The sequence below is a fragment of the Bemisia tabaci genome, chromosome 6, assembly GCF_918797505.1.
Source record: "Bemisia tabaci chromosome 6, PGI_BMITA_v3".
Lineage (NCBI taxonomy): Eukaryota > Metazoa > Arthropoda > Insecta > Hemiptera > Aleyrodidae > Bemisia > Bemisia tabaci.
Genome location: NC_092798.1, coordinates 48,344,264 through 48,366,278, shown reverse-complemented (window position 1 = coordinate 48,366,278; position 22,015 = coordinate 48,344,264). Strand labels below are relative to the sequence as shown.

The 22,015-nt window shown below is 37.3% G+C and overlaps 1 protein-coding gene across 1 annotated transcript; it reads left to right on the top strand.

Moving 5' to 3' along the window:
* Positions 1–171: 171 nt before the first annotated feature.
* LOC109031374 (uncharacterized) lies at positions 172–21,271 on the top strand. Its single transcript, XM_019042857.2, has 10 exons — positions 172–358; positions 1,989–2,143; positions 4,657–4,896; positions 5,271–5,426; positions 6,045–6,335; positions 7,003–7,144; positions 8,101–8,241; positions 9,540–9,694; positions 15,997–18,019; positions 19,867–21,271. Exons 3-10 carry the CDS (start codon positions 4,660–4,662, stop codon positions 20,034–20,036), a joined length of 3,315 nt encoding a protein of 1,104 aa, XP_018898402.2. The 5' UTR covers positions 172–358; positions 1,989–2,143; positions 4,657–4,659; the 3' UTR covers positions 20,037–21,271.
* Positions 21,272–22,015: the final 744 nt, after the last annotated feature.

Sequence of the window (22,015 nt, the reverse complement as noted above, 5' to 3'; positions counted from 1 at the left end):
CAAAAATTTTGCATCTTACCCTTTAAAAAAGAGGTAACTAATTCAAAATTCAAAATTATTCTGCACAACTTTATAACAGTGTTTCTTGGAACATGTGCTGCAACCTGTCGAGAGTTCTATGAACTAAAAATAGAGCTCACCTAAATTCATTTCATTTGAAAGACCTACAGAGAGCGCCAGAATGTAGCAAATGAATTTCTCGAGCTCAGCATAATGCATGCATAATGCCGTGAATAGAACTCCCGTTCATGTATAAAAATTTCACCTCATTTCCTCTCAATTTCATGATAAAATCCGGCAATTCGTCGTGTTTTCATGTCATTTACCAGGATCATTGTCTTCCAAATCAACTCATCAGGTAAATTTCATTCGCATAGCATATTGTTTAATGGGGAAAGTCTGAAGAGAGCTAAGCTGATCTGAGGAGGTGACCTCACATATTCAATGGCACTCCAAGCAAGCAATTTCACATTGTTAGAACCATGAAACCACTTTACATCATTTATCTTACTGGAAGATACCTTGAAGAGACGTGTAGAATGTATACACCAATGGTGTGAACATGGATATTGAAGTTACATGATCTGCGGCATACTCCTGCGAGCCATTTTCTTTTATCTAGCACAAGCCATTATCCTCAACCATTACTCCATTTTATCGCAGGAGCCTGCTTGCTTGCATCATTTAGTATTACCCGCTCTACCTCATTTACTGGTAAAAAATTTTACGGTAGCTATTGCGGTATTATTGATGGATGAAGGGTCTTCACCTCCAGAAATTATCTCGTTACGCCCATCTTGCTGCTTCACCCTCTGAATCTTTCAGCCGATACGCACCAAAGACAGTATAGATGTTTCTCAATATTTGACTCATCCTCTCAATCCAAATAGTTTGATCATAAAGGAAGCAAATTTTGATATCCAGGTCGTCGAATTATTGGATTGAATTTATCATGTTTAATGCTCACTCTGTAGCTTACTTATTTTATGGTATTCAGCCAGTTGCGCCACCCACTTCCCAAATGACGATGATGAAGCATATTGTGAAGGATATCTTGAAATGAATTTTCAAAGTATTGAAAAGGTTTTTCTCAAGAGAGGGCAGTAAATTTTTTTCTTTCCCCTTTTTTCCTTCAATTTAATTTTCAACATTAATTATTAGTTTCAGGTTTTTTTAACGTCTGTTGTTTCAATAATATGCAAACCTTATCAATTCAATACATGTTCATTCTCTTATTGAAACCATTTTTTTCCATTTACATATCTACTATTTGATTTTTTTTTGTTTCTTTTTTTTTGCCGACTAAAATTGATCTTTCCCAAGGTTATTACTGTTTTTGCAGTTAATTTTTTATGTTCCATTTTATTCTTCCAACTTTTGAACGGATTGTTGGCCTGAATTGCTTTCATTCATTGAAATAGACTCTTTTTCTGGGTGCTTTGACTGTATTATATATTCATCATTTAATTAGAAATTTTACATCAATATCCATAGGCAATACCCATTGCGCAACTATGAGTTCCACAAATATAACATTTGAAAACTGCAGATTTTTGCATTTTTCCAGTATTGTAGTTTTATCTTAGTGTGGAAAATCTTTTGATCTTGTGTCAAATCATTATTGATAGGTTATTATCACCGCAATCAATTAGCCACACCTACGTAATGGTGGATATTCTTCATTGAGTATGCCCGAAATCTTTTCTTTTTCTGCCGATGAAGTCGCATATTAAAGTAAGGGTCTCTATGACGACATACCCTGCTTCACAAATGTAGGCTAGATGTATGTGTAAATCCAGCACTATCTGGATAGATACATCATTTAGTGCCAAAACTGCTTTTGTTTTAGGGTTAGTTTTCTTAGTTGTGCCTGAGCCAATGAAAATCTCTAAGAAAGACGTTGTATCTTCTATAATTATATTCTCTACCATTCAATATATTGAAATGTTTTTTTATACTTGAGTAATTCATGTTTCTCTCTGTCATAGGTGTGTTATTCTACTCTGAATATCCTAAAAGGACCCATGTGAAGTAACAAATCAAATCCTCCTCAGTTAACCATCGGATTTCTCTGATGAATCATATTTCAGTTTTTAGGGCGTTGCCTCAACATGCTTTCTAATTCAGTTTATATCTATTAAAGGTATGATGTGAACATTATCCTTCAGGTTAATTTTTCAATTTTCTCGCTTAAGTTCCTATCATTTTGTTTGATATCTGGACTCTCACAAATCTATCATTAAAATATGAAGATCTTCATCTCATCAACTTTTCAAGTAAAATGCGTTTTAAAGCTAAGTTTTGTTGAATAAGTAAAGGGAAAAAGAACTTGAAATTTTATAGATTTGGATCTGCATAAAGCATTACTTTTTTACTTGTCGTTTTCCTGCCTACAAATGTTGTCATTCACCTCCTGTCCTCGATTTAAACTTTGAATACCTGGGAAAATTTTTTGTTCATATAGGCGCCCCTTAGCTGTCTATTTTCAGCAGCTAATTTTGCTTTCTTAAATTTTAGCTGAATACTCCTGAAAACCGAATGTTTTTATTTCAACCATTCCAAATATGGTAGATTTGTCCTTTTTTAGAATTCTGTTTTTTATGGGTTTAAAATGATCAAAAGTGTCCCCTGCTAGTAGTCTTATTGTGGCAGCTTTATTTCAAAGGCCCCTTCTCTGAGGCTGATTGAATACTTTAATTAGAGGAGGAATTGTTTTCAGAGCGCTAATTCTTATTTGGTTAGTAGAAATGGAGGGTCAAATGAATGAACATGTCAAGTGAAATTTGTGTGATTTCAAGAAAAACGGGTCTTAATTTGTGAAATTACACAAGACATTATTGCTGGAAGAAGTTTAAAGTGGTATGGAGAGACTAAGAATGTAGTTAATGACTTTCTATTTTTTACCTATTAGTTTGAGTCTAACTCTACTCAACCAGTATTTAGACATTATGTAGTTTTTCAAGTGGCATTCTGAATTTTCTTTTTTTCTTTTTTCTTCTTTTATTTACCGTGGAAGGTGAACTTTTAGAACTGTGAAGGGAATAGTCGGAAAGAAAAGAAAAATAGAAATGTAGCGGGTGATTAATGTAGGCTGTGCTGTAGTATGAGAGTGATGTAGGACAAGTGGGTTTGATGAGATGGTAAAGACTTTTCAGTGACAGTGCAGTGGCAGTCTAATTGCTCTGTGTCAAGTTCACTGAGTGAGCCTCAACAGACTTGATATCTGTCGACTCATCATTCTGCCCTGCCTCTCTCCTCTTCATCCTCTTGATAAAACTGCCTCTCAGCAAATGGATAATAAAAATTCCACTTGTTTTCCCTTTCATTTGCATTAATTGAATATTTATCTCACCCCACCCGCTGCAGCAAGCCCACACGTGCCGTTACAATTGATGGTGTCCCAAAAATTCTCATGCATTGTAGGTGCACTATTTTGAATTTGCAGATGGTGTTTTTTCAGTGTACCTCTGTTTTACTTGCATCTCTCTATAAATGACAAGTATCATGAATGAAGGAGTTACTTACCTTTTCCATGATTTTGAGATAGTTTTATAATCATGGAAAGACCGAGGTTTCCAGAAAGCTGAAAATTCAGGAAATTCTGGGAATTAGTGCGAAACATGAAAAGTTAGGGAATTTGCGGCAGTTGGGAATAGTTGGAGACTTTTGGGAGTTTCTTATCAGCTCGGCAACTTCAGCAGATGCCATTAGGTCAGTTGCGCTGGTCACAGAATCGTGTTTTGATGCTTGATTCTTGCAGATTGGCTAGAAATAATAAGATCTATCCAAACTGCAACTTTCTCCGTTTTATATTAACCAAGATATCGCTCATTGAAAAGTCTGGTTTTGACATCATCCACCAAAGTAGTCCTTGGTTCCTTATACCTTGTTTTCATCCAAGTTTTGTGTTGAGTAACCAATACGTTGCTGACTGATGAAAGCAAGGTGGAAGAAACCACCGGTGTTACTACCACGGTGGATGACGTCCAAAACCCGACTTTTCAATGGGCGTTATCTCGGTTAGTATTAAAAGTAGAAAGTTGCGGTTTGGGCAGATCTTATTATTTTTAGCCAATCTGCAAGAATCAAGTATCAAAACACGATTCTGTGTCGAGCGCAACTGACCCTTTGAGAGCTCAAACAACCTCTGAGTGCCTATTTTGTTCTCTAAGTTGGGGAGAGTCAAGGAATTGGAAAATGAGTAAATACAGAAACCCTACCCGACAATAAATAACTTTATTGTTGAATAGCATAATGAAAAAATAACTTCTTGAGTTCAGTTTTTTCTCTGAATATATCTTGAGACCAGTTTTCCTTAAATTGCTCCTCTACCTTTTGAAAAATATTACAAGCTATAATGCCAACTTTACAAGGGACGCAAAAACCTGATTATTTATGGTCAGAAATGATATTTTGACCTGAATTTTGGCAAAAAGTCTTTCAATGAAAAAAGCCTTCAAAAAACTTTTAACAATTTTTAAAAAATTAATATCATAATAATTATATCTCATCTTGCTATTAGAAGTCTGTTTTTTGTTGACTTACATATTCTGTTTCAAATGACTTATTTCCATTTCACTTTTTTGGTGTTTGAACGGCTTCATAGAAATTAAAAGATCTTTAGAATTAACTGATGTTATTGTCTTTTGTGTCCAGATCATGGGGAAGCCTGCCTTAAAATCTAATCGAGTGGTCAAACCAAAAGCAAATGAATCAACCATCAAAAGCAAATCGGAAAACAAGGTGGACCGCAAGGTCAAAAACCGGCCGGATGCAGACGGAAAATCAGAGAAACCTGAAAAGAGCGAAGATTCGGCCATTTTGCACCCTCCCATCGATATAAGTGTATCGGGTCTCCGTCAAATAAGTCAAATATTTGAAAAGGGCACCTCAGAGGTAAGAACAATCTTCATTTGGGTTATTTGGATCATTTGGGTTCATCTGTTTTTATTTTAAACAGCTCGAAATGTTATATATACTATAGCAACCAAACAATAACCCAGCATATACATCAATCCGGACTTGATTTTGGACATGGATTTCATTATATGCCCGCCTAAAATTGATATTGATTCAACAAACCAAGTTAACTTCATTTTTTCAATTGATCTGTTTTCATTTGAGAAGCGATTTGTAGTATCATTTTTATTATTTTTAATCCTATATTTAAGGATATTTAATACAAAAAGAAACCAGGAAAACCATACAATGTCAAAAAAGTTGCTTTCTAGAAGAGTAAGTGTGTCCTTGTTTTTGTTGTCGTTATCTAGCTTCAAGATTTGCTCTCGTTTGAGTGCGATGTCATTTTGGAATGCAAAGTCTGCCGCAACCTGTTTCGCAGCCTTGCCAACTTCCTCTCTCATAAGCGAGTTTACTGCACAGCTCAACATCAAACATCTAATCAACTGCTTCATACTAATAACAAGGTAAGAGCTCATTGGATTTTCCCCTCTAGAAATCTTGGAAACCACAAACTTGCGAAGCATCGAATTTTTTCATGCTGAGCTATTTCACTGACACACATTGGGTCTTGTTATGTATGTATCACACAAGATGAGGTTTCACAATGAAACACAAGACAAGGTGCAAATTCAAGCCTTATGATGCATTCTTTATCATCAAAATGTAACATAGAACACGATTTGTACAGCAAAAACTGTTAAAAGTAACTTCAAACCAAGATATGAACTTTTTCGATACATGAATTCAAACTCCCCGCTAATAAGTTAAACAATAATCTACTTGAGTTGAATCACCCACTAAATGACACTGAAGCAGTCTCTGCAGTTCGAAAATGTGATAACCTTAATCTTGGGGCCTGGGCTCAGCTGTTGCGTATTGTTTACACTTCAAAAACTAAAGGTGGAGAAAAAACACTGCTTGATTGAGGAGCCTGACAGACATCAAAAAATGCCTGCTCTTCCCTATGAAAAATTGGCTCTCTTTCGCTGAATGCAGTTAAAATCCAGACAGGAGTCGCAGTATTTATACTGCAGATAGTTACATTCGATGAATGACCTTTGATTTTTTCTCGTTTCTCATAGTTGGAAGTGGATTGCGGCTCTTCGAATCCGGCGGATGCAGTTCACCCCGATGTGATAAAAACAAAACTAAAAAACCCAGCCCGCATGATCCCTCGCTCAAATCTAGCAGCTGTGCTCAACGCTCGTTGCTTCGCCAAACCTGTGTATATGCGTTCTGGTAGAAATGAGTGTTCTCCAAGTAGTGAGCATTCACTTCTCTTGCAGACTCTGCAGGGCTCCAACGCAGGTGTTTTCCAAACGTACTACCCTAACTCATCTAGTTTAGCTCATCCACCGTCCATGAAAGAGCAGGTAACCTTTTTTTTCTGCATATTGACGGTAAAACTCTCAAAAAACGCATCTCACTTTGCAACGTCACAGACTTTCTGTCATCCCTCACTCTTTAAATGGAGAACCGTTCAATGTAAATTCTTAGAGACTTCTGTAATTTTTCTGTTCTGTGAGACGCGAATCCTGAAAAAACTTTCAGGAATGATGTATATTTTTTTTTCTTTAAAAAAATAAAATGGGAGGGGAGATTTTTGAACATCTTAAAAAAATACATGGTTTGGGAGTGTTACCATTGATATTTTCAAAAACAGTTTTTTTTTAATGAAAACTTGCATTGAATAAATGTGGTATTTTACTTTATTCGTGTCCACTAGCTGATGAATGTGTTTCCTCGCAGCATTCTTGATAAATTCTCCTCTTGGCTCTTATTGTCATTTTAAATTCAAAACTTGTGTTGTTAATTTTAAAACGTTGAAACAAGTGACTAATCTGTAAACTGATAAATCAAATCAATAGCTTATCACTTTGTCCCATTGAAATGTAGATAACTTTACCTCTGTCTTGATTTGTCGGTCTGTAAACAGCTCTATTTCTACTTTCTTTACTAATCATCATTTTCATGAATTTTCCTACCATCTTGTGGATACTGATAAAAATATTTTCTGTTCCTTTGTTGGTGTTTTGGCAGATGGAAGAACTGTATTCAGCTCAATCACAAACAGAAAGTATGGACTCTATGTTCTTACAAGTGAATGGCGAGGACGGCTCCAGCGAGTTTATGCGCGGGCACCCTGATTCAGAGTGCAACAAAATGTATACCTGTGATGATTGTAAGTTCTGTTTCATCGTCTGATAATTTTATAATTGCTCTGTGATTCATTTTGATTGCTATGAAAAGAGGCAATGTTGCATTGTTTCATCTTAAATTATGTAGATTTATATAGCATGAGATAAGTATTTATTTGAGTGCTTGAAGTAGGTATTTTGAAGCACTGGTTATACAATCACTATTTTTTTTTCAATATAAACCGAAAATGATCCGACATCCGGGGATCAAGTGAATTTTTTGATCACCTGGAAAGTATGTCTTTTCCAAAAATAGTGGTAAAGGCGTATGTTCACCCCACCCATCCCAAAAATTTTTTCCCCCTTGATATTAATAACTATTTTTCCTCAAATTAATACCAATCTCAAGGAATACAATTGTGGAAATTTTGACTGACAGATTAAAGTCATAGATCTCACGAAATCACTAAAAATTGAAGAGCTTTCCGGTAAAAGGGCACATAGCAAAAAATTGCGTTTGAGAGAAATGCATTCGTAGTTTTGATCATTACTCCTTGGCCACTGACAGTGACTGCTGTTCGAAATCGGGAGTCCAAGCTGCGATGAAAGGCACCATCAGTGGCCAGAAATGAATGATGGAAACTTAAAATGCATTTTTCTCAAACGCTATTTTTTGCTATGTGCCGTTTTTCCGGAAAGCTCCTCAATTGTCAAAGATGTCTCATCAATTTCTCCTAGCATATGTTGGTTCAGCTTATTCAGGGTTTGTTGATTTTTTCTGTAATTTTATTCTGCAAAGAAGTACAATCTCCACACATGAGCACTGAAAAATGAACAAGGCTCGTTTTCTCATTATCATCATACGTGATCATATTTACCAAAATTTTGATCGGTTACATTTAGCAAAGAAACCTATCCTCACAGTTAATTTATCTCTTTTTTTTTTATTTCTCCACACAATATTGGTTATCCAGTGATCAAGTCAATCATTTTGTTGCAGGCGGACTTCTCTGCTCAACTGTCGAAGTCCTTCAGCGTCACAAGCGACAGATCCATGCAATAGCTAGGAAATGTTACTTGTGCCCTTGTTGCAAAGACAGTTTTCCTAATACTTGGAGTGTTCATAGGCATTTATTCAAAGGTAAGTCTGGCGCTTAATTGAGTCTTGAAATTCCAAAACACAGCATCCCCTCTTTTCCTAAACTCTGTTTCTCCTACCCATCTCACTCGTTCTAACCACATTTCTCTTGCCGGAAGACAGATGTTAAAAGGGCTCGGTCAAAAAGGCAATTTTCTTGAAAAGATTTGCAATTCCCTTATAGGAGCTCCCAGACTTTTCCATGACATCAGCGCGTACCTGGAAGTACCCAATTCATCGATGCTCAACAATTCTGACGGGAGAGCATTCCAAGACCGGGAAATCCTCGCAATGATAGAATAATTTATTTTAATAATTTTCCTTTGTTTAGTTAACAAACTCAGGATGGCAAATGTCAGGAAAAACCTGGAGAAGTTAGGGAAGATTTCCTTTTGAAGAGGAAACCACACTTAAGTATTAAAATTTCCAAGAATCATTAAAATACTACCAGTACATCTTTAGTCTTGTATGAATGAGCAGTCTATGAGTAATGAGTAATGAGTTGTATGTTCAGTCTCGAGCAGCGCAAGATTTATCTTTCCAAGAGTAGTCACGCAATTTTTTTTTTCTAAAGAAATAGAAAAAAATCAGGAAGATTGTTTAAATTAGTCAGAGAATTTTTGTGAGAAATCAGTGAATCTTTCATCCGGAAACTTCTTTGCAGGTCTTTTTAGTCCTAGAATGTTCATTAATCACCTTATAAAACGCACATCTTAAGTTCAGAGAGAAAAATAAACTCTTTAAGTTCAGAAAATCGAAAGATTTTCTCAATGTGAAAAACTGGTAAAAAGTATCATTGGATCTAGCTGGATACCAAGAATTAGGATACGGTCAGTGTGACATTGAAAATCCTCTTACCCAATTTACTTATTTTTTATCGTATCATATAGCATTAACTTTTTTTTCAAATGATGTCTTCTTAACTGTCAGGCATATCTTCAATTGTCAAGGAATTCAACCAAAATCTGACGTGGAAAGCAGGGAAATGCCAGGGAATTTCACTTTTCAAATTCTGTGGCAACTGTGGTTACATCTCAAGTGCCAAAATGCATATTTTTATATTAAGAGCATGGTGTGGTTGCGGCAGGTGAAAAGAACTTTGCCACCACCTGTTACCTCAAAATGGTCCAGCTTAAGTTCGATCCTTTGCCACTTCACAGAACGTACATCACATGGAACTTGGCTTTAAGTCCCTCTTAGTGCATTCATTGACGTAACTGTTTTCAATGTGTATACGTTTTTTTCTCTCTCTCTCTCTCTTTGGATTGGTACTTTAAATTCTAATTTTCTTCAATTTTCAGTTCATCATAAAACGAATGAGCAAGTGCGGAAACTAAGGTTACAAATTAAATCCAAAATTCTGAAACCCGGTAAAACAACTAAGGAATTGCCTGACAAGACGAAAACAGTCCAACCAAAAATTACAGATCAGGAGAAATGGAATTTGGAAAACGAGGTAATTATGATCACGGTGTGTGCAGGCTTATCCAAATCAAATGGTAGAAACTTCAGGGATAAATTTTGACCAAAATAAGATTATTTCATTTTCTGATATTTTTCGTATGAGCCATTTTGATTCTCTTCAGGATTCTCCACTAGGAGACCCTCCTAAACCCCCTCCTCCATGTTTTCAGTTTTTACTCCTTTTTTTTTTTTCACCAGAATAGGATAAATCGCATAGCAGGACCTCTGGGCCCCAAATTTAACGTTATTCCATTTTATAACAGGCTATAATTTAAGAAAAGAATAATTCTAGAAAGGAGGGGTATCGTTAAGAGCCTTTTTTGGCCCCACCCTAAAATTCCTCAGGATTCCGCGTTTAGGCCGATTTGGCCGTTTTGTTGTAGGGTCCTTTGCCTGTAATGAATTATCCCTACCTTTTAAGACATGATTGGAGAAGTAGAAATAACATACAATACTTGCAAAGGCTCCACTCTCTCCTCACACTCCTTTGAAAAGACAAAGTATACAGGGTGTCCCGAGTCAAATGGCAGAAACTGCAGGGATCCATTCTTCAGACCTAAATGAGACTATTTTGATTGATTACATTTTCATGTTTGAGCCAGTTTGAAGAGAAATATAGCCCCTCGAAAGGAGGGGTATCGTTAAGGGCCTTTTTTGGCCCCACCCTAAAATTCCTCAACTCTGCGATTTTTTGGTCATTGAAGGTCTATATTTTACGGAATGCACAATGGTTTTGTCATTTCCGGTCTATTTCGGGGTCTACCACTGGCCTAAACATGGGTCTGAAGGCCAATTTTGGCGAAAAATGCGGGTTTTTCAGCATTCGACGCGCTGTTTCGTAACGATCCCTTCGGAGGACAAAAAAATCCTTCAAGTATGTTCATTAGGGATGTAAGAGAGTCACTTTGGCCAATTTTCGTCGATGTCAAACTTTGCGCTCATAGTTAAAAAAAACTTTTTAGAATTTTTCTTGTTTTTCATCATTATTTAAAATGGCTTAAAAAAGGCGACTCATCTTACACCAGAATTAAACTTTTTTGGCAGAAAATGGTCGTGGGTGGTCAAAACCTTCCTCTAAGAACTTTTTCCGATTTAAAGCCCCCCAAAAAAGCCGGTGTTGCCATATTTCATTGCCTAAAATCATAGAAAACCGAGTACTTATTTCAGTATTTGGGGGCTATTTCTCGTCGAGCTCATTCAGAAAAGTCCAAAAACCTTCATTTTTTCATATGTTATGGCCAAATCACCAGTAATTACATACATTTATCTAACTACAGACCCTCCCATCGCGGCACGGCGTTGCCACATCATCGGGGAAAAATCGAGAAAAATCCACGTTTCCCTGGATTTGAGCCATTTTTTCGGATTATGCGGATGGAATAAAGTTGAAAGACTTGAAAAGTGCAGAACTGGTCAAACAACAAAGCGACATGGACTCAGCTTGACTCAGAGAGCCTCAATGATTTTCCTAGGCTTACTTTGGACGAACTGCGCCTGACCACCATGGGGATATATCAGCTGAAACCAGCCAAGTCATACACAGCTGAACACGAGAACAATGATGGATTGTATAAGCTATTCGTTCACAGAGAATGCACCGACGTCATCAGGGTGAAATTGCAGAGCCGCCATGTATCAGCCAAAAAATACCACCTTTGGATACAGTATCACCCCATGGGCATTTCTGGGTGGTATTGCCAGTGCAAAGTGGGCGCTAGAGTCGTCAGCTGCTGTGCGCACATCGCATCTGTCATGTGGTACCTCGCTCATCACAGACATAAGACAGAAGCAGGGAAAAATCGAGAAAAATCCACGTTTCCCTGGATTTGAGCCATTTTTTCGGATTATGCGGATGGAATAAAGTTGAAAGACTTAAATTGCAGTATTCAGAGATGCAAGTGGATCATACCTTGTGCCGGTATTTATTATTTTAATATATTGCGCTTATAGACAACCCATATTTTTACGATTTCTAGGCACGATATTTGCGCAAGAGGATGCGACTTTCAAACATTGGCCGAGATCTGAAGTCCGAAAGAAAGTAAGCCATGTGTCAGAATCGCGAGTCCTCAATGCTGAAATTTTACCCGCCCTGACAACCACCACCATCCCCCCTCCCTCCCCCAGCCCTCTTATCGGCAGCGATTGTTCAGAATTCTGCTTCCCTAAATTAATTTAAAACAGTAACTTTTTATCTACTCCACCTAAATTCGCATTTATTATCGCATATATTATTAATATCGCATTTCGCACATTTCATTTAGCAACATTAAACTTGCATTTAAAATTGTCCTTACCCTCGAATAATACTGCTGCCCTCTTTGCCCCATCCTCTCTTCACTGGTTTCCCTCACTCCTCTCCAGTTGCATCTTCATCTGTCGCCTCTTCATCAGGTTCCTCGTCTTCTCCATCAGACCACTCATTTGGAGCTACCGTTGCGGAATCTTGAAGAAATTACCCGTACTCATCTGACAAACGCTTGGTTTTTTGTGCTTCTGTCTTATGTCTGCGATGAGCGAGGTACCACATGACAGATGCGATGGGCGCACAGCAGCTGACGACTCTAGCGCCCACTTTGCACTGGCAATACCACCCAGAAATGCCCATGGGGTGATACTGTATCCAAAGGTGGTATTTTTTGGCTGATACATGGCGGCTCTGCAATTTCACCCTGATGACGTCGGTGCATTCTCTGTGAACGAATAGCTTATACAATCCATCATTGTTCTCGTGTTCAGCTGTGTATGACTTGGCTGGTTTCAGCTGATATATCCCCATGGTGGTCAGGCGCAGTTCGTCCAAAGTAAGCCTAGGAAAATCATTGAGGCTCTCTGAGTCAAGCTGAGTCCATGTCGCTTTGTTGTTTGACCAGTTCTGCACTTTTCAAGTCTTTCAACTTTATTCCATCCGCATAATCCGAAAAAATGGCTCAAATCCAGGGAAACGTGGATTTTTCTCGATTTTTCCCCGATGATGTGGCAACGCCGTGCCGCGATGGGAGGGTCTGTAGTTAGATAAATGTATGTAATTACTGGTGATTTGGCCATAACATATGAAAAATGAAGGTTTTTGGACTTTTCTGAATGAGCTCGACGAGAAATAGCCCCCAAATACTGAAATAAGTACTCGGTTTTCTATGATTTTAGGCAATGAAATATGGCAACACCGGCTTTTTTGGGGGGCTTTAAATCGGAAAAAGTTCTTAGAGGAAGGTTTTGACCACCCACGACCATTTTCTGCCAAAAAAGTTTAATTCTGGTGTAAGATGAGTCGCCTTTTTTAAGCCATTTTAAATAATGATGAAAAACAAGAAAAATTCTAAAAAGTTTTTTTTAACTATGAGCGCAAAGTTTGACATCGACGAAAATTGGCCAAAGTGACTCTCTTACATCCCTAATGAACATACTTGAAGGATTTTTTTGTCCTCCGAAGGGATCGTTACGAAACAGCGCGTCGAATGCTGAAAAACCCGCATTTTTCGCCAAAATTGGCCTTCAGACCCATGTTTAGGCCAGTGGTAGACCCCGAAATAGACCGGAAATGACAAAACCATTGTGCATTCCGTAAAATATAGACCTTCAATGACCAAAAAATCGCAGAGTTGAGGAATTTTAGGGTGGGGCCAAAAAAGGCCCTTAACGATACCCCTCCTTTCGAGGGGCTATATTTCTCTTCAAACTGGCTCAAACATGAAAATGTAATCAATCAAAATAGTCTCATTTAGGTCTGAAGAATGGATCCCTGCAGTTTCTGCCATTTGACTCGGGACACCCTGTATACTTTGTCTTTTCAAAGGAGTGTGAGGAGAGAGTGGAGCCTTTGCAAGTATTGTATGTTATTTCTACTTCTCCAATCATGTCTTAAAAGGTAGGGATAATTCATTACAGGCAAAGGACCCTACAACAAAACGGCCAAATCGGCCTAAACGCGGAATCCTACAATTTACTCAGGGATGAAAGAGGGTCTTCCCAGACACTCAAAACTCGTCTTATTTTTTGCCTAGCCCCCAAGGAAAAGGGGGAGAGGAGGTCAAAGTCAAAACCTTTAACGTAGCATAACTCCTCAACGGTAAGTCGCAGAAAGATATCGTAAAGAGCTATCAGAATATATGTATAAAATTATTACTATATCAAAATTTGACCTACTTTTGGGGGAATTATAGAAGGTCCTTCTTTCATAAATTTTCAATTTTCGAGATTTTCGGTCGTTTGGTTTGCACGGAGCAAAACAAAAACAATTTCAAATGAAAGTAAAGTGTTTAAGGTTTGAAACAAGCTGAAGTTCATCTTAGAGAAACGATTGGAAGCAGAGTTATGAGTCTTTAAAGTTGACATGGCGCGCAGGAACCTTGTATGTTCCGAGTGGCAAGGTCACTTGCATCTCCCGGATTGCTCGCAAGTGAAGTTTGTATTTTTATGCTTCTGTAGGTCGTCCTTCAAGTGAATCATTCAATGAAGACGGAATATTTGGAATTTGTGAATTTTACAGGAGGAGCGAGAGAGCCAGAGAGGGCTACAGGTATCGACCATTATGTAGATCATATCTCATTAAAAATTTGTTGCGATGAAGATTCTGCTCTCAAAATTTAGAAAAAACCATGGATCCTCAGTTCAAATATACTTATGATCGATACAGAACTGAACCATTTCCTAATTATAACCCATAGATGCCTTTTGGAGTATACCTGATTTTAAAGTTTTATAATTGAGCTAAGCTATAGCGCTTGCCAGATCCTACTTTTTAAAGCCAAATAGTTTTCTTTTAGAAGCAGACGGCTTAAGCTTCAAAACAAGCCCCAGTTATTGTTGAGGGAGCAATTTGGAACGCAGCTCAAATTTTTTAACGTTAGTGTGGGAATTGTCACCGGAGGCCCATTGTGTAAAATTCACAAATTCTGAATATTCCGTCTTCATTGAATGATTCACTTAGAAAACAACTTAAAGAAGCATAACAATACAAAAACTTGCCACTTGCGAGCAATCCGAGGGGCGCAAGTGACCTTGAGATTCGGAACATACAAGGTTCCTGCGCGCCGCGTCAACTTCAAAGACTTGAAACTCTGCTTCCAATCGTTTCCCTAAGATGAACTTTGGCTTGTTTCAAACCTTAAACACTCTACTTTCATTTAGAATTGTTTTTGTTTTGCTCTGTGCAAACCAAACGACCGAAAATCTCGAAAAACGAAAATTTACGAAAGCGGGACCCTCTATAATTCCCCCAAAAGTAGGTCAAATTTTGAAATAGTAATAGTTTTATACATATATTCTGATACCTCTCATTTTTCTGGAAATTTTGACACCAAGATCGTCTCTCTGCGACTTACCATTGAGGAGTCATGCTACTTTAAAGGTTTTGACTTTGAACCCCTCTCCCCCCTTTTCTCTGGGGGCTAGGCAAAAAATAAGATGAGTTTTGAGTGTCTGGGAAGACTCTCTTTTATCCGTGAGAAAACTGTAGGATACTGTGTTCAGGCGGATCTGGCCGTTTTGTTGTAGGGTCCTTTGCTCTTGAAAAACCGTGAGTTTTTACTATTTCAAATTTTAATTTTAGTAACTTTCAGTTTTTAACAAATTCAATTACGTGAAGTAATTTTTAAAAGCATGTGCACACAAGACTTGCAAAAGAGTCTAAATTGTAGAGACGGAATTCGATTTTTCTTGTAAAACCATTTAGTGACTTATAACTGTATTTTCTGGCAGTGTGGACAGACACTCTTTAGGTTCCATTCAAATTAACTGCAGCTTGTTTTGATCTCATCACTCATAGCGTAATTCTCTTGACGAGCTACTAATTTTATCTAGTGTTGAACCTCAAAAATACATAGTAAAATTTTTAAGCCTGTTAGCGATTTTTAGATCTGATTACAGTTCTTATTATAATCATGCTAAGGAAGAAAGCCGTATGAGCCTTCAGACGTTGTCATATATCCCTCAATTAAAACGAATATACTGGAAAAATTGTGAATATTTTCTTTACATTTTGCTGACAATACTGCTTGCAATTTAATGTGAAATATCTGAAAATTTCAAGGTATTATATGCATACCTTTCCTTAAAATAATGTTTTACCTAGGGAAATTTGATAACTATTGAATTTTCACAAAGCATTCTTCCGTAGCTTAGCAGCATGACACTTGTTAACAAAGTTTCTCAGGCGAAAGTAAGAAAGAATACTTGTTTATTTTTTCAATCTCTTGAGGGTAGTGGACCTAGCGATTTTGCTTAATTGGCTTAAAAATACTTTCATCTGTTTTTTGTCTGGGAGGCAAGCTAACTCTCTGCCTTAATTTTCAGGAGTGGCTCGATCAGCTGGAGAAAGATGATCTACTTCGTTGTGGAAGTTGTGGTCGCAAATTTGAGCGACGAGCAGCATTGAAAGCCCATTCCCGTGTTTGCCAAAGTCGTGTTTCCGTTAGTAGCATTAGTAGTATTCAATGCCGAGTGACCTCTGAAAAATTATCAAATCCAGCTGACCTTCAACCAAAGTCTGACAATGACGACCTGAAATTGCATCCTGTTGTTGCATTAACAGCGCTCACCCCGGCGCAGATCAAAGATAGTCTGAGCGCTAAGGACAAAGCTCCAGAGAAGAAAATTGGCATCCAGGTACGCATGGACTACTGCAAAAATACGTCCTCGAATTCGTTGGCCGAGGAACGGGTCCCCAAACCATCGCCGGTTGAAGTCATCACGATTGATGAAGATAGAACTCATGATAGGTCGAAGACTTGTCTGGAAACTTTGCTAACTAAGAAACGAAATAACCGGTCAGATAGTGGCAACGACTCTGAATCTCAAGACGATATGAGCGTTGGGCTGGACTTTAGTAGCGATTCTGTGATAAATGAAGATTTAATCAAACTTAATATGCATGACATTCCAGGTATTAGCTCAACAGACTCCAACGTCGGCTCTAATGACACAGCGTTTGAAGGCTCTGTCAGGATAGAGTCAGCGAATGATGAATTTACAAGTGAAAGTATACCTAACAAGCGGAAGAAAGCTTGTCCAGTCAAAAGACGAATCAGTGCCAAAAAAATGTTGTCCAAAAAGTCAAATGATGGAGAGTGTGTTTTTCGGAGGGAAGGTGTCAAAGCAACGTACGCAAATTGTAAGAAAAAGACTGCACCAGGGAAAGTCTATAATTTTTCTCACTCTTGTCCGGAGCATGTTAAGCAACTCACGGATTATTACAACAAAACGGACAGTGTTTGTCTTCTCTGTAATAGTCATACAGACCCAAGTAACATCCTACAGCACATATCGGAGCATGGACGTTGGATCAAGTTCCGCTGCAAGTGGCCAGAGTGTACATACAAGGCGTACAACAGAGTCGAATTAATTCTGCACGTCACGAAAGAGCACAAATTCAAAAATGGAGAAGTTGCTCATGATTTTGTCGACCTGATCTCAAGAGAAGACTGGAAGTTTGTTGTCGCAACTTCAGCTAATAACGGCAGTGTCCTACTAGGGAAAGTAACTGAACTTAACGATAGACTTAACGGAAAAGAAAGAATCAATGGATCTGGACCACTTTTGAAAAATATTTTCGAAGTGGCAAAAGATATAGAAAATTCCGTTCCATCCAAAGAAAATATAGAAGAATCAACAGAGTCAGATACCAAACCAGAATGTATAGAACTTGATAGCTCCATGAGTGATAGTGACATAATTGATGTCAGCAGTTCGGACGAAGAAAATTTTGAAGGCTTTCCTTGTAGTCAACAACCCTATGAGTCCAACAACACAAGCTCTGAAAGAGCGCGTGTTATAAATACAGAATGTGTTAGTCCTAGCGAAGATCAAAGTTCAGGTAAAGGAGCGGGAAATACGAATGAATCGATTTCAAGATCTAGCTGCTTAGCTTCAGATTTAAACATAGATGATGAAGTCAAGTCGCCCGAAAGAACAAAAGATTTAAGTGAAGGAATACCTCGTGAACCGTCCTCAAATACTGAAGTAACTCTTGAGGAGTATGTGGAACCAAATGTGGAACCAACCAATTCTCCTGTAAACACTGAAGCATCAATTACGTCCCGTCTGCTTGACGAACCATTGTCACCAGAAGCTCCATCTAGTCCAGTGTCGATTTCTGAATCACTGGAAATGGCTGACTCTCCAGAAACATCAGTGAATCCAAGCACAAAATCGCCAGTTGACTCACCTTCACCAGATTCAGATGAAAGAACCCTTGCTAGTCCTGTTACGTATACAATCTGTGATATTTCAATGATGACAGATGATGATGAAGATGATTCTCTGGACGAATCTCATTGCGATGATACAACGGATGCTGACCCATCATCTTCTGCTTACGGTAAGAATCAATTACTTTACACTTGGATTACATTTTGCAAAAAGGAACCAAGAGCATTCCAGTGTTGCTAGGATTGTGCGACTTACATTCTTTGCAGTAAAATCACTGAAATCATGCAACAAATTAAATTTACAACGGTAATTTTTGTCTTGAATTTATAGTTTTTTGGGAGTAAATATAACATTTTAGATGATCAGTATATATTTGCAAGGTAAAAAAGGTTGCTTAATTTTAGCGATGTTGGAATGTTCTTGGTTCCTTTTTGCAAAATGCAATCCACTTATGACTCAGCATAATATCGTAAGTAGTGTAAGAGAGTTTCAATCTAAACTTCCGCCTAAATACCTATGACTGAGCTGAATTTCCTGTGAGGTGAAGGAAATTTTAATCTAAACTTCAACCCAAACTCTCTTCTCATGAAAACCGAGACTGAAGTCCTAGTTTCTGTGTTCTCACGGATGAAGTAAAACTTGTTCTCCCTTCCTCAACCATTCACTTACTTTTTCCATCTTTACTTTTTTAGCTATAGAAAATGTTTAACATCCGTTCTCCTTGCACTTTAAAGGTGCTTTGTCGCAGTTTGGCAAAAAGTTGGCGTGGGTTTCACGGGAAAGTAATCATTTTCTCCAAGCACAGTATATTTTTCCATTCAGAAGACTATAGATTTGCTGATTGTGCGAGTGTGAATAATATAAAAATGCAGTAATAACCTGTGATTACAATAAATGCATGATTGTAAAAGGTTGAAAAATCTTCTACCAACTTGTAAGTCTTGCAGCAAGTAGGAAGAAATTTGGGACAGCTTCTCATTCTTTCACGAGGGAAAGCAGGGATATCTTTGAAGCCTTTTTCCAATTTAAAAGGATGGATTCATCAGGAGTGGAAGCAAGAAACAAGATGTGATCAATCAGAATGGACTACCAGACCGGCTGCAAATTTAACTGTTCTCAAAATTCTATTCAAACTTCCAATCAAGACATTAACATTAGTTACAAAAAAAAAATCATGCACTCTTATGAAATACCTGAGTCTACTTAGATCAAATCTTTCAGTACAACGATTTTGGCAGGCTCCTCAATAAACAGTGTTTGTTCTCTTTCCTTGTCGTTCAAAGTGTAAACAACATGCTATAGATGAGCCAAAGCACCGATACTGAGGTTGTCACTTTTTCATACTGCAAAGGCTACAGCTGCAAAGGCCTCTGCAAAGGTAACCTTTAGTGTGCGATTTAACTTAGGTAAATAATGGTCTTTTGTCGAGCAGGGAGTTTGAATTGATGCATCGAAAAACGTTTACATCTTTGCCAGGACTTTGCTCAGTAATTCTCGTTGCACCAATCGTGAAACATGCATCACAATGCTTAAATTTGTACCTTGTCTGGTGGTCCTCTAGCCGACTAGCCCCTTTCTCTCCTTGAATAATCAAAAATTTTGCTTGAATCGCAATGTTTAGATTAGTGACGAATTGCCGTCACTAATCTGTTGTATCAACAATCAATTGCAAATCTCTACTCGGACTGAGGTGAAAACATGCGAAATTTTCAACCTTTTAAATCCTGCCCCTATTCTACAATTTTACATGCTCCAGTGATCGAGCGTGATCTGCTCGCCCGTATTTCTCTAGGCAGAAGTAAGAATGATTTTCTGTATAACATTCTTCCGTGCCATTGCACAAAAACTCATTATTTTGGCCTCAAGAATCAATTTTCGAAGTAGCTGTCTTACTATTCACGACACCCTACGTATTGAAAGCTTGCTATACAGCCATTTTATCCAGTCAGTGCTGCATTTTTCAATCTGTTTCTACCTAACTGCCATATCTGACTCGAGTTTGTTGATTATTTTCAGGTAAGTCTGGAATGGACATGGAAATGGATGACGACCACCTTCGAGCTGTTATGATGGAGATGATCTTTGGCCAAACAAGTGATAGTCCTACCTCCTCCCATAAATTCACCGTTGAAAACCATAGCACCAGTAAAAAACAGAAACTCCTGGACACAGAACTTAATGTTTAGCCTTAAGAGGCCTCCATTGTTTCCTCAGAGTTCAGAAGCCAATAATTTCTTATGTCAATCATTTGAGTGCATTTGTTTTACTTGATAGACCAATGTAGATATTAATTTGAATCAGCAGAAAATTTTCTCCGGTAGCGTAAATCTGGTTTGCCGGAGGAGTAACTTCATGAATGGGTAACTGTTCATCATTCTATGGATTTATACGACCTTCAGGTTCATTCAGATATTATTTTACCAGCCGTTGGAGAAGCCATACCAGAATCATTTCGATTTATGATTTTTTTCTTCTTTTTTTTTCACAACTTTTTTTTCTTCCAAAGAAGCAAATCCTCATTAAAGAAGATTTTAAGACTTTACGCTTTCATGTTTCAATTCAATAAATTTAGCTAAGAGAAAAACTTTGGAACCTTGCTTGTAAATAATTCACAGCTTAAATCCGTCTATTTTTTACAGCCAAATTAAACAAGATCATTTCTTTAACGTCCTAGGACTTCCCTTTCCATAGTTTGTCAAAAGAATCAGTACTTTTAACGAAGACCGGAAGTTCATTTTTCACAATGGTCTTTTTTTTTTTTTTTTTTTTTTGCATTTTGGAACTCTTTGGTTGTCCGTTCCATATTTGATATCAAAGAAAGCAGCAGTAATCCGCTTCTTGGAACGCAAATGACGGATGCACAAGATCGCAAATATCATGTAAAAAAAAACCATCAAAAATGCCAAAGAAACAAGTTTGAAAAATTAGACCTCGGCCTTTTTTATAAGCACTGATTCAAAATTGCCAGCAGTAACAATAGATGCTTGATTTTCAAGCTGGTGGACTCAAATTACATACAATTTCTCTCTAACATTCACTCTCAATCATATTTATCACTCTTAATGCTGTGAACACCAATCCAAGGTTACATTTTGAGGGGTATAACAATTGACCTCAATCTTATATTTCTATCAATTGCTGTAATTATATCCCCTTTGTAGTATTTAGAAGTGTTAAAAATACTGTAAATACTGTACATATTGTTAGACTGCATATACTTTTTCTAAATGTAAATTGTAAATTGTACGGTGGAAAGCTATCGAAAGTTATTTGTCAAGCCAGTGTACTGTCATTTCTTCCTTTTTTTACTTACTGAGTTTTCTTTTGATTCGTTCTAATTTTTTTTCAAATTTTTTTGTTCTTTGTTTCGATAATGAAAAATATCTCAAAATAACTACTCAAAATAAATTTTGAAGCCTAACTCCTATATCTTTTCATTTTCAAGAATAATAATTTCTATTTTATTTTACATCATTCTTTAAAATGAAAGACACATTTTGATGGCCGCAGTGCGAAACCGTGTATCCTGTTTGCAACAATGTAGACTTTCTATCATAATTTATTTTTCCTTAAAAAATTAGTTCTTGAAAACTTCTTTGAGTTTCCTTTTTGTTAGCAAAAAATTCCGTTCAGATTTCAAGCAACTAAGTTGGCTTGTTTCTACTATTAAAGAAAATAAAGTAGGAGCTCAAATTTTGAAACGCTGCGACGGAGATCCAGAAAAACAAGCCCTTCTAAAACTCACCTTACGATCTCTCAATTTTATTTGTCCTATGTAGCACATTACTTAAACCAGTCTTGAATTTTTTAGCTGACAAAAATGTTTTGAGATGTTTGTCATAAAGTGGGTACAAGTGTATCTCACTCTCCATAGTACTTCCGTTGCAATGTTTCAAAATTCCCTTTCCTACATTATTTTTTCAAAGAGAAAAATCTAATTTTATAGCTTGCAATTTATACAGAATATTCTGCTAACACAAAAGAAAACTCAAGGAAGTTTTCAAGAAATTATGTTGATTAATTTCACGAAGAAAAATAAAGCATGACGGGAAGTCTGCAACATCGCAAACAGAGATACATGGTTCCACACTTTGACCTTTCGTAGTTAATAAAAACTGTGGAATTTGGAAAAAACTGAATATTTTCAAAGAAAAGTAACGGTGGG

Excerpts from the sequence above, each read along its gene's own strand:
- LOC109031374 (XM_019042857.2), top strand. The coding sequence starts at position 4,660 with ATGGGGAAGCCTGCCTTAAAATCTAATCGAGTGGTCAAACCAAAAGCA. Across the intron at positions 9,695-15,996 it reads AATGGAATTTGGAAAACGAG|GAGTGGCTCGATCAGCTGGA; the intron begins GTAATTATGATC and ends CTTAATTTTCAG. Across the intron at positions 18,020-19,866 it reads CCCATCATCTTCTGCTTACG|GTAAGTCTGGAATGGACATG; the intron begins GTAAGAATCAAT and ends GATTATTTTCAG.